Source organism: Carassius gibelio, chromosome A13, assembly GCF_023724105.1.
Source record: "Carassius gibelio isolate Cgi1373 ecotype wild population from Czech Republic chromosome A13, carGib1.2-hapl.c, whole genome shotgun sequence".
Classification (NCBI taxonomy): Eukaryota; Metazoa; Chordata; class Actinopteri; order Cypriniformes; family Cyprinidae; genus Carassius; species Carassius gibelio.
Genome location: NC_068383.1, coordinates 2,859,939 through 2,877,180, shown reverse-complemented (window position 1 = coordinate 2,877,180; position 17,242 = coordinate 2,859,939). Strand labels below are relative to the sequence as shown.

The 17,242-nt window shown below is 35.2% G+C and overlaps 1 protein-coding gene across 1 annotated transcript in view; it reads right to left on the bottom strand.

Annotated features, from left to right (window-relative positions):
* The window catches only part of LOC128025877 (potassium channel subfamily K member 12-like), a 30,154-nt gene extending 13,456 nt beyond the window's left edge, over nucleotides 1-16,698 (bottom strand). The window contains exons 1-3 of the mRNA XM_052612459.1: nucleotides 15,727-16,698; nucleotides 15,381-15,451; nucleotides 14,863-15,293 (exon numbers count right to left, since the gene is read on the bottom strand). Of these exons, the coding sequence (XP_052468419.1) occupies nucleotides 14,863-15,202 (340 nt within the window). The 5' untranslated portion in view covers nucleotides 15,203-15,293; nucleotides 15,381-15,451; nucleotides 15,727-16,698. The remainder of the gene's footprint in view (nucleotides 1-14,862; nucleotides 15,294-15,380; nucleotides 15,452-15,726) is intronic.
* Between the last annotated feature and the right edge of the window lie 544 nt (nucleotides 16,699-17,242).

Below are 17,242 nucleotides of genomic sequence, written 5' to 3'. Positions count from 1 at the left end.
ACAAGCTCTGGGCTTGTAGTGTGCACTTACACTGACTGGGGCAAAATCTCTCACATACTGCATAAAGCATTTTTGCAATCAAATAAGTATTTATCTCTCACAGAAACAATAAATATCTATTTTAGGTGACTCTGACATCATATGGAGCCAAAATCACACTATATATAAATGTGCATAAATAAAAAAAAACAGAAATTAAAAACAGCATAAACATTCCAGCATTTTCTAAAGCGTTCAACTAAATATTTCTCTCTAAAATAGTTAGAGGCCAAACGCCTACAGAGAGCGGTATTTTTATTGTTAACTAAAACTAATAAAATGTATATAAAGTTGAAATGAACAATATTAAATTAATACCTTTTTTATGTTTAGGATTATTAAATTATATATTTTTTTATATTAAAATATCAATTGAAAACTAAAAATACCAACAAAAAAAACTTAACTAAAAATAAAGCTAAAAATAAATATATATATAAGAAAATGACAAAAGCATAAAAAATTACTTCAACCTTAGTCTAAAATTTAAATATACAAATATATAAAATAATACCCAAAAATGTGTTTATTTTATACTTAAATATAAAAATAAAAGCTAATACAAAATACTATAAAAGTATATAAATATGATTAATTAAGCCGGACATAGACTATCTTTTTAAATAATTTGTAATAAGTGAAGTAGAACTAAAATTAATTTAAAATTGAAAATAAATCAAAATGGAAATAGAAAAAACAAAAATCACGAAAGCATAAAACAAAAATTACTTCAAAATAAACTAAAATAAAAATATACAGAAAGTATGTTTATTTTACTCTGAACATACAAAAATAAAAGATCATTTGAAATTTCAACTATAATTGGATATAAATAAAACTAAAATAAGTCTGACAAAGTAACTTTATTAGTATATATATATATATATATATATATATATATATATATATATATATATATATATATAAGAGAATTATGTTCCCACAGACTGCCTTGTCCTTGAGATCTCGGTAAGAGTCATTAAAAAAAGCTTTTATACATTTTCAGGATTTCCTTTCTGGTATCTTTGTTTAAATGGTTCTTTGTACTGTGTCCGAAGCCCATACTGTGTTCAAACATGGGCTTTCACACAGCGTTTGGATGGAAAAGCTCACCTGCACCCTGACGAGAGCATACGGTGAAGCTGGTTTTGAACTGAGGAAGTCATACAGCGTTCGAACAGTAGAGACCTCGCTGCATTTGCTGGACGAATGGAAGAGCCCAGAATACATTAGAAAAGAGATTCACACTGCATCTGAACCAAAAGCTCACGGTGCAATTCAAAAGAGTGAGGTAAACAGCTTTATCACTTGAACAGTCAAAGAAATAGTTCAGCCAAAAATGAAAATTAGTTGAAAATGTGCTCACTCTTAAGCCATCCAAGATTAGGATGATTTTGTTTCTTCATCAGATTTGGAGAAATGTAGCATTGCATCACTTGCTCATCAATGAATGCTCTGCAGTGAATGGGTGCCGTCAGAATCAGAGTCCAAACAGCTGATAAAAACATCACAATAATCCACAAGTAATCCACAGCACTCCAGTCCATCAGTAACATATTGTAAAGAGAAAAGCTCCATGTTGGAAAGAAAAAAAAAATCCATCAAGGCACTTTTTAAACTTAAAACTAAAAGTCCATAACACTTTCTTCAATTAAAATTATTTTGTTATCTTGTTATCTTTTGTTATCAAGTTATCTTGTCTGAATCAAGAGAGAAATAAGATGAAGACAAAAAAGTTCTAAACAAATATGTGGATGGATTTTGATGTGAGAAGAAAACAAGAGTAGATGGACTTTTCCAATGCCTTATTATGAATTACAAACATTATGGTTTTGAAGTAAAAACAGCTTATTGACTGATTTGTTTCTTACAAAAAAACACAGCTTTTCACTTCACATGATATTACTGGAGTGGTGTGGATTATTGTGATGTTTTTATCAGCTGTTTGGACTCTAATTCTGACGGCACCCATTCACTGCAGAGCATCCATTGTTGAGCAAGTGATGCAATGCTACATTTCTCCAAATCTGTTCTGATGAAGAAACATACTTTAATCTTGGATGGCTTGAGGGTGAGAAAATCACTTCTGAGCTGACAAAACTACAATTCCCATCATTCTCTTTGAATAAATGGTTAATTAATGGCCACTCATTATTAACAGGGCATTACAAAGAAGCACAAACACAGAACTCTATGCTTCTTCTTACTTATTGTTGCCGTATTAATCAAGTCAGTCGTCATGAGGCCTGAACACTGTCTGGTTTGTTCGAGTGTCTGTCAGTATTTAATTTTACACAGAGCACTACAGAGAGCTCAACACCCGTCTGTTCCTTCATTGATTTATAGTTGAGAAACTGAGCAGTGCTGCCTCTCCTTCTGCATTTATTTCCTTATCGACTCAGACTTGTTTTCACAGTCTGCCAAAGAAACTTACAGTTGTTTGTGCAGTATGCCGCGAAAGATTACTCGCGTGCATGACAGATTTTTATACAGTACATCTTAAAAGAATTGCATTTATCTCAGCTGTATTCGTAAGGTTAAGAAGCCCATGTTATTGCAAAAAGGTTCCAGCCTTTTTAACCTTATACTGCATAAAACAAAAGAAGTGCATTGCCCTTTCTTTATTTAAGTTTGTGACACAAAGCTCCAGACTGTCTTGTATAGTCTTGCAATGAACAAATTAAGAAATGTAGTAGATCGTGCATGTATTTTATGCATACAGACAATTTGAAACTTTGCATAGCATACTACAGAAATATATATTTGTAGTAAAACCATGGTAAATTTTCATAAGGGATGTACTGCAGGTTAACAAAAAAAAAAAAAAAAAATCTGTCAAAATATGTATTAAAGACACAATGTATGAAAATTTTTTATGTAGCATTGCTTTTTTTGATATTTTAACTCGAAAACACGACAAAAACACTCAATTTGTATATGACTTTTTAAGTATGCTACATGATTTATTAAGAAAAATGTAAACTGGAGATCCATATCATGGTATCCCTAGTGGCCTAGCGTGGTATTACAGCATACAATTTACACATTGTGCTTAAAACACATGCGTTTTTTATGAGAAAGTTTCTGCGTACAAGTTCTGCAGAACCTGTTGAAATCTGGTGCACTGAACGGTTGAATTTTGTGAGAGTAGTCTGTGCTTCCCATTCATGTCTGCTTGGCATTTTATATACAAAAATCAGTTTAAACATAGACTCAGCAAAAGTGTACAAAGCGTGGCCCTTTCCCAGAGCAAACACACCTGTCCCTCCGGGCATTTTCTAAAGGCTGAACAAAAGCACTTGTATCTGCATAAAATCTTTCATGTGACTCAATGAGCACAGCATATAAAACACATCATGCATTAGAGAGCCAATTCCAGTTCATTCATACTCGGATAGCGCTCATGACACACTCCGAATGTCCTGCTCTTTCCCAACAGGAGTGGAGTGCACTCGATCTATGACGCTGTCTGTAAATTAAAAAGAGCTGGAGATATTAGCACAGAGACATGCTTGAGTTCACGTGGAAGTGAAACAGAGAGAGGGAGAGTCTGGAAAAGGTCAAAGCTAATGGCTAAAACCACACATATATAGTTCTTGCATTTAAGAAAAATGTGTCTATCCATCACTAGTTAATTGGTAATATAGATAACCACTGACCCTGACTGACTCCCTGGCTTTCAGAACTGTTCTTGGGCATCTTGATCAGCTACTAACACCAGATGAGATACTTAAAGTGACCTGAAATAGTCTGAGTTAACAACAATAGAAAAATGCATCAGTGGTGCTAATGGTTTCACACACTGACAAAAACTATAGTATAGGATTTACTTGGAATTTACACTTAGAAATTGTTAGTAAATGTTATCATTTACAAATAATTAATAAATAATAATAATAAATAAAAAACTGCCGGTAACACAATGGACTAAATGTGAAACACGGAAACAGTATAATCCAATAATAAAGTTTTATTTACAATTCATCTCAAAAGCATATTCTGTATAGTCTGTAAAGTTGTAAATGCAATATCGCAGTATGTTTTACAAGGAAATACTATTTCAGTTTTTCTTCAGGTTAATTTACTTGTCGTTTCTTTACAATTATTCATGAAATTTACTAGCAATTTATTTTGTTTCAAAGTAAATCATACACAGTGTAATATTAACCCACTAGCTTTAAATACAATATCATTTTCCTGGACAAAAACCTGTGCTGCTTAAAGCTGCTTGCAGTGAGGTAATCTAACTGATGCTTGTGCCTTTCTAGATTCGTGCGCAATACAGTGAGCAATTTGTGACGGGTCTGTAGGTCTTCCAGCTGAGACTGAAATGAACTTTACACAGTTGAGGTAAAAAATAAATAAAAAGAAAGCTCTTCGATGCTGTGTAGAACAGGCATCTAAATTTACACTGGCACTGGAGGGAACACCATGCCCAGAATCTGAAGAATAATGCTGATGCACTGCAGAGTTCTCAAGCTGCCTCTCCAGACAGTTTTAAATGTGATAAAAAGATAGTCAAAAGTTTCAATAATGGTCAGAACTGCAGGATCTGCAAAGCTCCTCCTGGTCGCTTTAGTAATGACCCGATACCATTTCACAAAACGAGGACAGGTGCAACCCGGCAATAACCAGCGTTCAATCAAGGATTCAGTTTTAACAGAAAAATCCACTTAAGTAAAAATTGCAAAAACAAGCCACACACACACACACACACACACACCACTTTTAGCAATGATAGACTACAAGGGCAATGTCGTACAGGTTAATAAAAGCACTAAACCCCAGTATAATTGCTTCCTAATTTAGTGTAGGTTTGGTTTCTTTTGATTTAAAAGGTAAATGTTTAGTTGCCAAGCTACAATTCCTTCAAAAAAGAGAGTGTGCCAGCTTTCCTGGAAACATTTCACGTGGCAGCATTTCTCATTAAAGTGTAGTTGACCCCCAAAAAATTAAAATTACTGACCCCCACAAAAGTATATGTTTTAGAGAAAGTCAAAACTGCTCTCTCTCTGTCTCTCCCTCTCTCTCTCTCTCTCTCTCTCTCTCTTTCTATTTATATATATATTATTTGTTTAACAGGTTTGTAATTATTGACATGAGAGTGAGTGAATGTTTTTTTTTTTTTTTTTAGGTGTACTGTCCCTTTAATGATGGATTGTTGGCTTGTCACTCAGAATATTAGTTTTACAAATATTGACCTTTCCGATCAAACCAATATCTCGGATGCTGATGAGATTTGTGTTTCATTTCAGTTGCTGTGTATTTACATTCAGTGAGGAGGTTTATGAGTTTATCGTGGTCTGTAGATAATGCTGTGACAACAACAAATCTGTGGTTTTACTTAAAGTAATAGCTGTCTGCTTCATGCTGTGCTGTGTGTGATTGATCCTCTGTGTATGCAGACGCCATCCTCAGATGGGAACACTCTGCATTGAGATTTATTTACAGTCTTTGTGTGTTTGCCAGGGCAGATCACATACATGGATCAAGGGCATGTGAATGGGTGACTTAGGGGATGCAGGCCAGAGATAAATGTAGAATTGGGATGGGCGGCTTTTCCTGACACTGATTTGTCACTGCGTGGGTTTTTGTGTTTATCTCAACTGCTCTGTGGCTATAAATGCAAAGATCACTCTAAAGATTATGAGTTGTGTAGTGCAAATCATTAGTGATGTTTGCAAAAACAACCTAGCAATCACATAATAATGACTTTATAACTAAAAACCACAGCTACTGCATACATTGTTGTGGCAGGATTTGAAAAGGCAAACCAATCACAATCACATTACTTTTACACATTTAAATCTAGCTAATCTTAATATTTCACTGACGACCAGCTTCAGTTCAGCATCACAGATTTGCAGGAATTATGATGCATAAAAGCAACTGTTTACGAATCATTCTTGGCCACGGTGCAAGCTTAAATCCTCTTATTTAAATAGTTTAAAGTTGAATCTATATACTCAGACACTATAATGGAATATATCTGCAAACAAAAGTCATTCTTGCGACACTATTAAAAATAAACAATCCAAAAAGGGCTTTTTTATTTTTATTTTTGTCCTTTAGTGAACAGTTCTTAACAGAACTTTTTTTTTTCTTAGTGTGAAGAACATTTTACAAATCGAAATAATTTTTTTCCACTATAAAAAAAAACCTTTTGTGGAATGGAAAAGTTCCATGAAAATTAAAATTTCTTAATGGAATCATCAATGGAAATAAAGAATCTTTATTTTAAACAGTGTCTATTACAGACCGTTTAAAAAGTCAATTCAGTTCCAAACAATTTTACAAACATATATCTACATACAAAAGAACATAAAACATAAATGAACATAAAGCAGCATACAGAGGGGTGAAAGCATCACAACAGTCTCATGACCTATAGCTTTATGATGCTTGTGTCCTTTTCATGCAGAATTAATGCTCAGAATGACTAAAACACATGATAAATGATACGAGAATCTTCAGTATTTCCAGAAAATAGCGTAAGAATGCCTTAATCTTTCAAAAAATAAAAAGTGAAATGATTCTCTATATTATAGTAATTGCCATTAAAATGACATTAAAACAATATATAACCCGGCCATAAGATCCACCCAACCAGAATGAACCTAAGTAAATAACAAATATTAATCAAACTATTAAAAAAAAACGTAATCACATTCTGTCTGGTCTCGCCTCATTCAGTATCTGTGCTTGAGTAAACACTGTTGAGAACAGCACACACACCTTTTTTGTGGCTGCATGCCCTCTTCCATTTTTAACTTTGACATTTTCCAGCCCTCTGTTTTTACTGAGCAACCCAAGAGATCAGAGAGAGAGAGAGAGAGAGAGAGAGAGATAGAGGACTCTCGGAGTATCATGTTATCATTCATTTATTTTAAATTCATTTAATTGCATTATATTCACATGATTCAGATCATTTTACCATTGCCTTTTGTAATTCTTCTCGTTCTGTAATGACTAATGAATCAGAAGTCTTGCGCATTCACAGAAAATAGCTTACTTCTGGGTTACACAATAAAGTGAATACAGTACACTGTAAACTACTACTAAAAAAACAGCCGCCGTGAAGCTTGGCAACTACATTGGCCCTTCTGAATGAAACACTGCATTTCATTGACCCAGATGATATTTTAATGGATAACACTTGCAAATCATTGTATCATAATTCTCTGACCTGCAATGTGAAGTCTATCAGTGCAAACAGCATGTGATGGAACACAATGAGATTGAAGGAGAGAGAGCGTGATAAGAGGGACGGGGAAAAGAGGCAATCCATTCCTCTGCATTAGCCAAGCAGGTTATATTGCTAGATGAGTCTGAGGAGGAAGAGAATATCACTGAGGAGACAATGATGCATGATCCAATCAAACACGCAGCTCACTGAGGAGTAACCGGAGCCAACTGCACTGATTACTACGACACGGGAGAGAGCGATGAGAGAAAGACGAGTCTGCAATGGGGATCCCCGAGGTTTACTCACACAACTGTCTGTTTGACCTACGTCAGCCGGCTTTAAAGGAGAAGATCACCCCCTAATAAAAAAAAAATCCGGACATTATTTACTCACGCAGTAACAAAAAAAACAGTTTCTGTCCATTTGGATTGCATAGTTCAAAAAAAAAGAAATAAACCTGTTATAAATAAAAATGTTATGCATAAGTGTCAGTCATATATAAATGAAAGAGGTCAGATTTCTGTAATAGCACTTATAAAGTGAAGTTTTAAATATAAACAGGATTATATATTTATATTCAATAAATCCAATTTATACGTTTTAACTATCGTAATTGAAAATTGTTTGTTCCACCAAGCTACTAAACTTAATGCAATGGTTCTTTGTCAGTCATGCATAAATGAAACAGCTATTATAGGTATGATTATGAAAATAAAAAAAAAACCTTGGCATAGTTAATAAACTATTTTAATCTATTTTTACTTTATTTAAATAATTTTATTTAGAAAATGCATATAATCAAATATATATATATATATATATATATATATATATATATATATATATATATATATATATATATATATATATATATATATATATATATATATATTCATATATATATATATATATTATAAAATAAACAATTATTATTATTTTTAGTAGTAGTATTAATATAAAATAATAATTATTATTATTGTTGCATTACTCTACAAAATATCAAACTAAGTGTCATTATTAAATATTTGCACCTATTTGATTTTATTTAAATCATATTTTCCAAATTCATTTATTCATTTTGCTTAGAATCAGCATAAATTCATGTTCATTGTGAAATCAATTACATTTATTCAGTTAAAGAGGATGAATATGTTTAAAATATGGCTAGCTGTCTTTTTCTGTGGAACACAAAAAGGATTGTAAAGTCCGAAAACACAAAGTGTGTGCAAAAGAAAAAGCAACATGATATATTCTTAAAAGGTAACATTAATGAGTAAAACCAGAAGAAACATGCTTCAGCTTGTCTCTCCTGAGAGTCTCCAGAAATCAGTTTCTGTTCAGACAGGTGTGTAATAGTCTGAGCTCACATGAATACTGTACGCACTTCTATTCTATCAGCGTCCTCCAACCAAACCTAATAGCTCCGTCGCAACACAGGTCAAAAGGAGGCGATGGCCAGATCTAGATTCATTTAAACCTGCATTGTCAACTCGTTTTCAGCTTTTTTCCCACATCTTTTGACATTTACACTGAGAAAATGTTCCAACTTTGCCAATTTTAAATCAGGCCAAAAAATCTCCTTTTGTTCCAATGGGGAATAAAAATCATAACCGAGTTCTTCTTTAAAATCTCAATTGTTCCCACGTGACAGTAAGATTAAGTGAAGAGCTTCAGCCAAAGTTCAGACAGAGATGTTTCTTTTAAAGAAAAAGACTCACATGTTTCTCCCCAGCAATATCTTAAACAGTGCTCATTTGCTAAACTTGATATGTATATTAAACATAATGAAGAACTCTTTATATATCTCCTGAGCAATACAGTTCTCCTCCAGAAGCCTGCAAAGCCAAGATTGGCAGTATACACTGCAGACTGCAGTCGCAATGATAACTCATCATTCAGACACTGAAATGTGTAACATGACTTCGTCATAAACAACAATACAAATTACTTGACTCAGCCGTGTCTATTTATGTTTCTCCTAAGGTATTTTAGGAGCAACATCTGAGACAAATTTGATTCTTATGCAACATGACGTCCAACATCCAAGGCTTTCATTCTCAGGCTGTTCTCAAAATAAACTACAGTAAATGTCTTACAAAACTAGGGGGTTTCAAACGGTGCAAGGGAGATCTAGAGAAAAGTTTAGATAAAAACAGAGTAAAAATGTGGAAAGAAGATTGAAATTAAAATAATAATAAAAAAATGAAGGAGAAATTATTTTAATGGAACCTCACAGCATTTATTATAAAATATATATCTGTGCACATTTTTTTTTAGTTCATATGCCCTCGTAATCCTATTTAGATGATGTGTGCACCAGTGTAATATAGCAATTAACAAACTAGAACAATCCATTCAATCCCTGATGGACAAAAAAATCAAGTTCTGCCATGCATTTTTTTTTTTTCATTTGAGAAGCCATTTCACTTGGTAATACGTCACAATAGGGAAGAAATTTCGATTGCAATTTTAGTTTCATCTCGACTTTAAATAAGCAATGCATCTATCAGTACAGAAAAAAAGATGTAATAATCTAATGAAAATAGAAACTAAATATTTTCCAAATTTTATTTAACACATATTTGTAATATTGATTTTTCACTAGTTAAACTGGTATACTATTTCAGGAAAATTTGAGATAATTTTAGGTCGATCCATGGTTATATAAAACCCCTGTACTAGACTACACTTGATCTATAATTATCAAGCTCCGCATACTGTATAAAGGCTGCACCCTTAATTAAATAAATGCAAACGTAAACATAAACAGCCAATTAATGTTTGTGATTCATAAAGTGGTTCTATTTATAGTAAACCTGTTCAAGCGCTGAGCAGGATTCTCTTCTACTAACAGACTATGAAAATTGAATTAACAAAGTGGTTATTCTGTTTGATTTAAATGATGCATCTTAAACTTTTATTGATCAACATGCTTCTAGTTTTCTTTTGTGGTGCATACTAGTATTCATGTTAAGTATATACAGGTGCTGGTCATATAATTAGAATATCATCAAAAAAAAAATATTTCACTAATTCTATTCAAAAAGTGAAACTTGTATATTAAATTCATTCATTACACACAGACTGATATATTTCAAATTTTTATTTATTTTAATGTTAATGATTATTACTGACAACTTATGAGAACTTATTAGGAAAATCCCTAATTCAATTTTTTTTTTTTCATTCTATCTGTTTTCTTTTTATTTATTATATTATTTAAAATCCCATGCTACGTGTACTGTGTTAACCTAACTGAGACTTGTTTTAGCACTTATATATCATTGTTCTTTTTGTTGTTTTTGATTGCTTCCACTGTCTTCATCTGTAAGTCGCTTTGGATAAAAGCGTCTGCTAAATGAATAAATGTAAATGTAAATGTAGTATCTCAGAAAATTTGAATATAACTTAAGACCAATACAAAGAAAGGACTTTTAGAAATCTTGTATGAAAGTATGAACATGAAAATGATGAGCATGTGCAACACTCAATACTTAATTGTGGCTCCTTTTGTCTGAATTACTGCAGCAATGCGGCGTGGCATGGAGTCGATCAGTCTGTGGCACTGCTCAGGTGTTATGAGAGCTCAGGTTGATCTGATAGTGGCCTTCAGCTCTTCTGCATTCTTGGGTATGGCATATCACATCTTCCTCTTCACAATACCCCATATATTCTCTATGGGGTTAAGGTCAGGCGAGTTTGCTGGCCAATTAAGAACAGGGATACCATGGTCCTTAGACTAGGTACTGGTAGCTTTAGCACTGTGTGCAGGGGCCAAGTCGTGCTGGAAAATCAAATCTGCATCTCCATAAAGTTGGTCAGCAGCAGGAAGCATGATCTAAAACCTCCTGGTATACAGCTGTGTTGACCTCAGAAAACACAGTGGACCAACACCAGCAGATGAGATGGCACCCAAACCATCACTGACTGTGGAAACTTTACACTGGAGCTCAAGCAACATGGATTGTGTGCCTCTCTTCCTCCAGACTCTGGGACCCTGATTTCCAAAGGAAATGCTAAACTTACTTTAATCAGAGAACATAACTTTGGACTACTTCGCAGCAGTCCAGTCCTTTTTGAAGCGAAACGCTGCTGAAACCCATGTCTTGCATAAGTCTGTGCGTAGTGGTTCAGTCCACTCTTTGTGAATCTCCCCCAAATTTATGAATGGGTTTTGTTTCACAATCCTCTCCTAGGTGCTGTTAACCCAATTGCTTGTACATTTTTCTACCACATCTTTTCCTTCCCTTCACCTCTCTATTATTTTGTGCTATGACACAGAGCTCTATGAACAGCCAGCCTCTTTTGCAATGACCTTTTGTGTCTTGCCCTCCTTGTGAAAGGTGTCAATGGTCGTCTTTTGGACAACTGTCAAGTCAGCAGTCTTCCCCATGCATTGTGTAGCCTACAGAACTAGACTGAGAGATCATTTATAGGCTTTGCAGGTGTTTTGCGTTAATTAGCTGATTAGAGTGTGGCACCAGGTGTCTTCAATATTGAACCTTTTCACAATATTCTAATTTTCTGAGAAACTGGATTTGGGATTTTCCTTAGTTGTCAGTTATAATCATCAGAATTAAAATAAATAAATATTTGAAATATATCAGTCTGTGTGTAATATATCAATATAATATACAAGTTTCACTTTTTGAATGGAATTAGTGAAATAAATCAACTTTTTGATGATATTTTAATTATATGACCAGCACCTGTATATAGTATACATTTTAAAAGTCTGCTCTGCCCCATGTACTTATGTTAAGAAATTTGTGGTAAGTCTTTATTCAGCATGCATGCATGAAATTGAATGAGAGTAAAGACATTTATAATGTTATATAAATGCTGTTCTTTTGAATTCTCTAATTTTCAAATAATCATGAAGAATAAAATCAATCATGGTTTCCTTTTAATACTTTTTTAATGTTCAAAAACATTACAAAATCGTAGACGATCTCATAGTTTTGAACAGTACTGCACATAATGCATGAACCATGTATTAAATGGATTAAAACAGTGATTAACTGGCAAATAAATGGTTCCCTATAATAATGTCTCACTGTGTGTGAAATGGCAGGTGTTTGGCTTAGATGAAGAGGAAGTGCCCGCGTCATCCCTAGAAAACCCCCGTCATGATAAAGACTGAGCACCTCACATTTACTGACTTTGAAGCTCTTCTGGAGGCGGGAGGTAAATAGAGACTTCACACTGAGATTAAAGGTATGTTGGAGACTGAGATGGAAATAGAATCCACAAAACACACATTAATTTAAGCTTAGCTGCTAAATAAAGTATCATTATACTTGCTAGACTGTGTTGCCTTTTAGAAGCCCCACAGAGGGTTCTGCCTGCGAGAATGTACTGTAAATCAACCACATTTGTTTTACACGGCATTTAGAGAATAAATAGTAGTTACAATAAAGCTTTGTTTAAAATAAAAAAAGATCGGTCATGCATTATACTTAAAATCTTTGGTACTTTTTTTTTTTTTTTTTGAGTTTTTGCTGTATAGGAAATTACTTACTAAACATCTTTAGTTGACACATAAGAAAGGAACTCATCGAGTTTGGAACGGATGAGTAAATGAGCAAATTCATATTTAAGGAGCTTATTTTAAAGTCTCCGTAATTAATTATAATTAAGTGTTCAGAATCTCAATAGCATTCAGGGTTTGCCAAGCGTGGATCTGCATGTCTCAGACAGCTTCATCATCTCACTGTCTGGAGTGTAAACATCTGCAAACCACTGCCTGCTGGGACGAAATATCAGAGGAACACAGACTGACATGCTTTTGAGCCAGGGAGAGTAGCATTCAAACCTGACAGAGAATGGCCTCGCTGTCAGTCTACACCCTATTTTTCATTTGTGGAGGCGGTCATCGGCTATCTGTAGAGCATCTGAGGTTGCGTGAAGCTGCTTCAGTGAAAGTACTGCTGAATACATTACTCAGGACTACAAAGTGCACGGCTATTGATTACTCACTGCAGATGGAAAGTGTAAAACAGGAGCCAAGGTCCGTAGGAAGCAAATATACACAATAACCAGAGGGCTGCCTCGGAGGGATACTTGCTCTTTAGTGACCTATAACAGGGTAAATGTTATCCAGGACATGTGGGCATCAGCACATTTGGTTTTTGGGACATGAGCCCCACAGCAAACTGCAAGCCTTAGGCTTGGTCCTGAATGCAGAAGTCCAGCAGGGAGTTGGCTTGGCTTTGCTTGGCTTAGCCGCAGCCTGGTACCGGTGAGAGAGTCAACACTAGAGGGTGTTTATTGGTCTTCAGAGGACTTATGCTGGGGAAATGCCAATGGAAAAGTGAAGTCTCTGCAGAGAGCAAGGAAATGTTGCCTCGGCAAGGCAAAAGTGCACTGTGAGTTTCTATGAAAGGTCAGGGAATCAAGCAAGGTGCCAGAGGCTATTGCTGATAAAAATAAATCAGCACATGTATTGCTGCTGTACTACTTTGCATTTATAAGCCCAGTAGTAAATAGTGGTAAATAGTGCTGCAAAAGCAAACTAGACGAGACAAACCTATAAAAACACACACATAAATAGATACAGATTGCATTTTATATCTATCTTTGGGGAAACCTTTTATGTGCAGGGTTTTAGACATAGTAACTGAGTGAAATACGAGTGGATTGCAGCTCTTAAAGAGATAGTTCACCCCAAAAATAATACAAAACCAATTGTTCTCACATGTCTTTTGAATAAAATGAAAGAAGACAGTGATTTATACTGCCAAGCTCTAAAGGGAAAAACAAAATCACTATAAGTATTCCATATTATTTGCATCCTAAGTCCTCTAAAGTCACACAACAGCTTTAAATGAATTAAAGACTAAACAAATCATATTGATAATATTACTACTATATGCAAGAGTTCTCACGTATAATTAACATATATGCATATTTGTATATTCAATTTTGGTCTATCAGGACTTATAAGGTTTGAAACCTAAAAGCACAAAGGAGATTTTGAAACGATTTTCAGGCAATGAGTTTCGACAGCTCTCGTTTTCCTCAAATTTTGTAGTACCTTTGCAATCAACTGAAGAAACAAAGCCATACTCACAGTACCCAGCTAAAAACAAAAAACAAATAGAACTAAAAAATAGAACGTTTTGCCAACACTCCTATTAGGTTATGAAAACATTATTTCTAAATGTTCTATGAACATTCAAAATGACCAGAATTTTTTTTTATTATTATTATATGCTAATGGAATGTTGCATTTCATCATTTTGCAAACACTGCAACATTAGTTTTGAATTTTCTAAAACAAGTACTAAAATTTGTAAAGCATTAGTCGAATGTCAAACTAAACTATTTCAGGAAAAAAAAACAATTCCATAAATAATTCCATTAAACATTAAAATAATAATGTTTTGAGAACACGATTAAAGACCAAAGTCCTATTAATGTCACTGGAACAGAACCTTAGCCAAAGTTTTGACAACATGAGAACATTCTCTGTTAGTAATGCACTAATTACTGCAGAAACTATATGAGCAAAAATTTTCATTTTTGAGTATACTACTGTATCTTTTAAGAAAAGCACTGGAATCATATTATAGTAGACCATGGATAATCAAGAATAGTTATTCCCACAAAAGAAAATCCTGCATTTGGTAACTTACCAATAGTAGACACCACTGTCCCAACAAAATAAAACGCCCCTGTAAAATCCCATCTGGGTCGAAGGGCATCGACCCGAACTCCAGCAGCAATCGCAGCCTCGTACTCTTTCAGGAAAGCGCCCAGATCTTGTAAGCTGATATTGAACGTATCGCTAAAGTTCAGGAGAGTCCGGTTCCAGCGCCGGTGTGCTCGCATCTCAGACGGCCTCTCGATGGCGGAAAACACCGCAGCGCCACACAGCAGGTACACGATGATGAGCACAGCGAGCAGCAGAAAGCGCCCATTGTCTTCGTTAATGTGAAGGGAGCGGCAGCAATGCAGTCGCTGCGCCGGCATCATCCAGATTTCAGCACCACGGGCGCAGTGGACAGCGACCAATGCAATGACATGGACCCTCTAGAGCTGCGCCTTCAGGACAATCCAAGACCTCCTGGGATCATGCTAATAATGGGATAATACGTATCAAACACAGCAGAGAAGTTTTACATGAGATAATGACTTCATTTAATACACTTACCAGCTCACTTGATCCATTTCTCATTATCAAAGGCACGGATCCTCTCGAGCTGCTGCTTTGGAAACTCCGCTCTTCAAGGATATTGCACGTTAACAATAGGATCATTTGCATTAAACAGGCAAGATACGAGAAAGAACTGATTTAGGACTTTAATAAATTTCTTCTTTCTGTTTTAGAAAACTCAATATGTCGATTATTAACGTCAATTACGTATTTACTTGTAAACTGTCACTTTCTAAATAACCTACACAAATCATTCAAGTTTTTTTTTTAAGGTAAATGTCTTTTAAAACACCACTTGTGGATCCGCTTTAGTAGATTTAGTTCGTTAAATAGCAAGACTCACCCTCGTGCTCAATAAAGTAGTTCTCCGTCCATCTCCGTCTCCATCGCATTGATTGTTTATCCGCATAAATCCACCTATAAAGTGTTCAGATGCACGCTAAAATCCTTTGAATTTCCAAAGGCTCCTGGTTGTGTTATATTTCTGGGATGCAGCAGTGTGTCCTCCTGCTTTTCCATGTTGCGGGTGAAGCATCCAGCTCTTCCTTTGGGTCGCTGCGCCAAATCTCTCGCACGTGAATCACATTAATTTAAGCTTCAGTGAAAGATACAGCGGGCTAAATGCAACCATTTTAGCGACCATTTGAGGGAGATTTTTTGCACTTGTTTGTGAGGCAGATCTCCAGTCTATCCGCTGTGGGATGTTTGATACCCGCAGTCCCAATGAAGCTGATCTGGTTTAGATCAAATCTGTGCGCACTATGATTTACACTACAGTAGTACAGTGAAGATCTCCAATGCTTTTTAATTTACAACAATGGTCCTTAATCAAATTTAAATTTAAAATATGAAATCCACAGCTAGTGTTCGTTTAAAAAATAAATCAATAATTAAAGATGTATTTTTACACTTAAGTGCTTTTAATATTCAACCCCCCTCTTTTCCACCCTAAGCCTTTCATTCGAGCAGCAAACAGCCTATTCTGTTTTATTTCGTCTTTGTTTTGGCTCGTAAATTTGTTGTTTTGGAGGGAAACGCGAAGATGTTGAATCGAAGAGCGCGCGGGACACTTTTTCACGCTCTTTTTCTCTCGAAATCCTAAGGAACCGCCAAAACCATCAGCCTTGAAGAGAAACGTGTCGACAATAACGTGACAAATGTGGTAAATGTTGCTTCCATTCCCTAGTAAGTCCATTTCGCGCACGCGTTGGCACAGACTCCCCAGGAATCACGAGGAAACGATGCGGCACGCGTTTCTACAACTACTACACTATTAGAGCTGCTCGAGCGCACCACGGTTACAGCAAGAGGTGGGGCTGGGGTTTTTTCTTTCTGAAAATTAATCGATGGCATAATTACCTGTGTCCAGCATTGCCCCAAACCTGACGCAGTAATGGATGAGCCTGACTGCAATGCAATGGCTGGCATGTTTAAAATCCAGAGTCTTTCATGCAGTAAGTGCTTGATTACACAAATCAGTAGTTTTCTGAATTGTTAGGTCACACTGTAGCTCACTGTTTTCATGCTACAGCGTAGGTAACAAAGTACTGATTGATACAGATTAACAACATCTACTTGAATGAACGATACACTCACTCATAAATCACTGCATCATTTACTCATGTCATGTCCATTACAAACCCTAATGACTTTTTATTCTGTGATATGAATAATGAGGTGTTAAGCAGAAGACCTGATCTGATCTTGGGGATAAAAACGTTTAGATGCATTTTAGATGGGAAAGCTATGTAATCAAAGTGTGTTGACACGCATATAATTAAAGTTCATAGCTGTTCAGGCCACATGCATGAACTTTACATCTCCAAAACCAAGCAAAGTCCGCATAAAAAAGTTTGCCA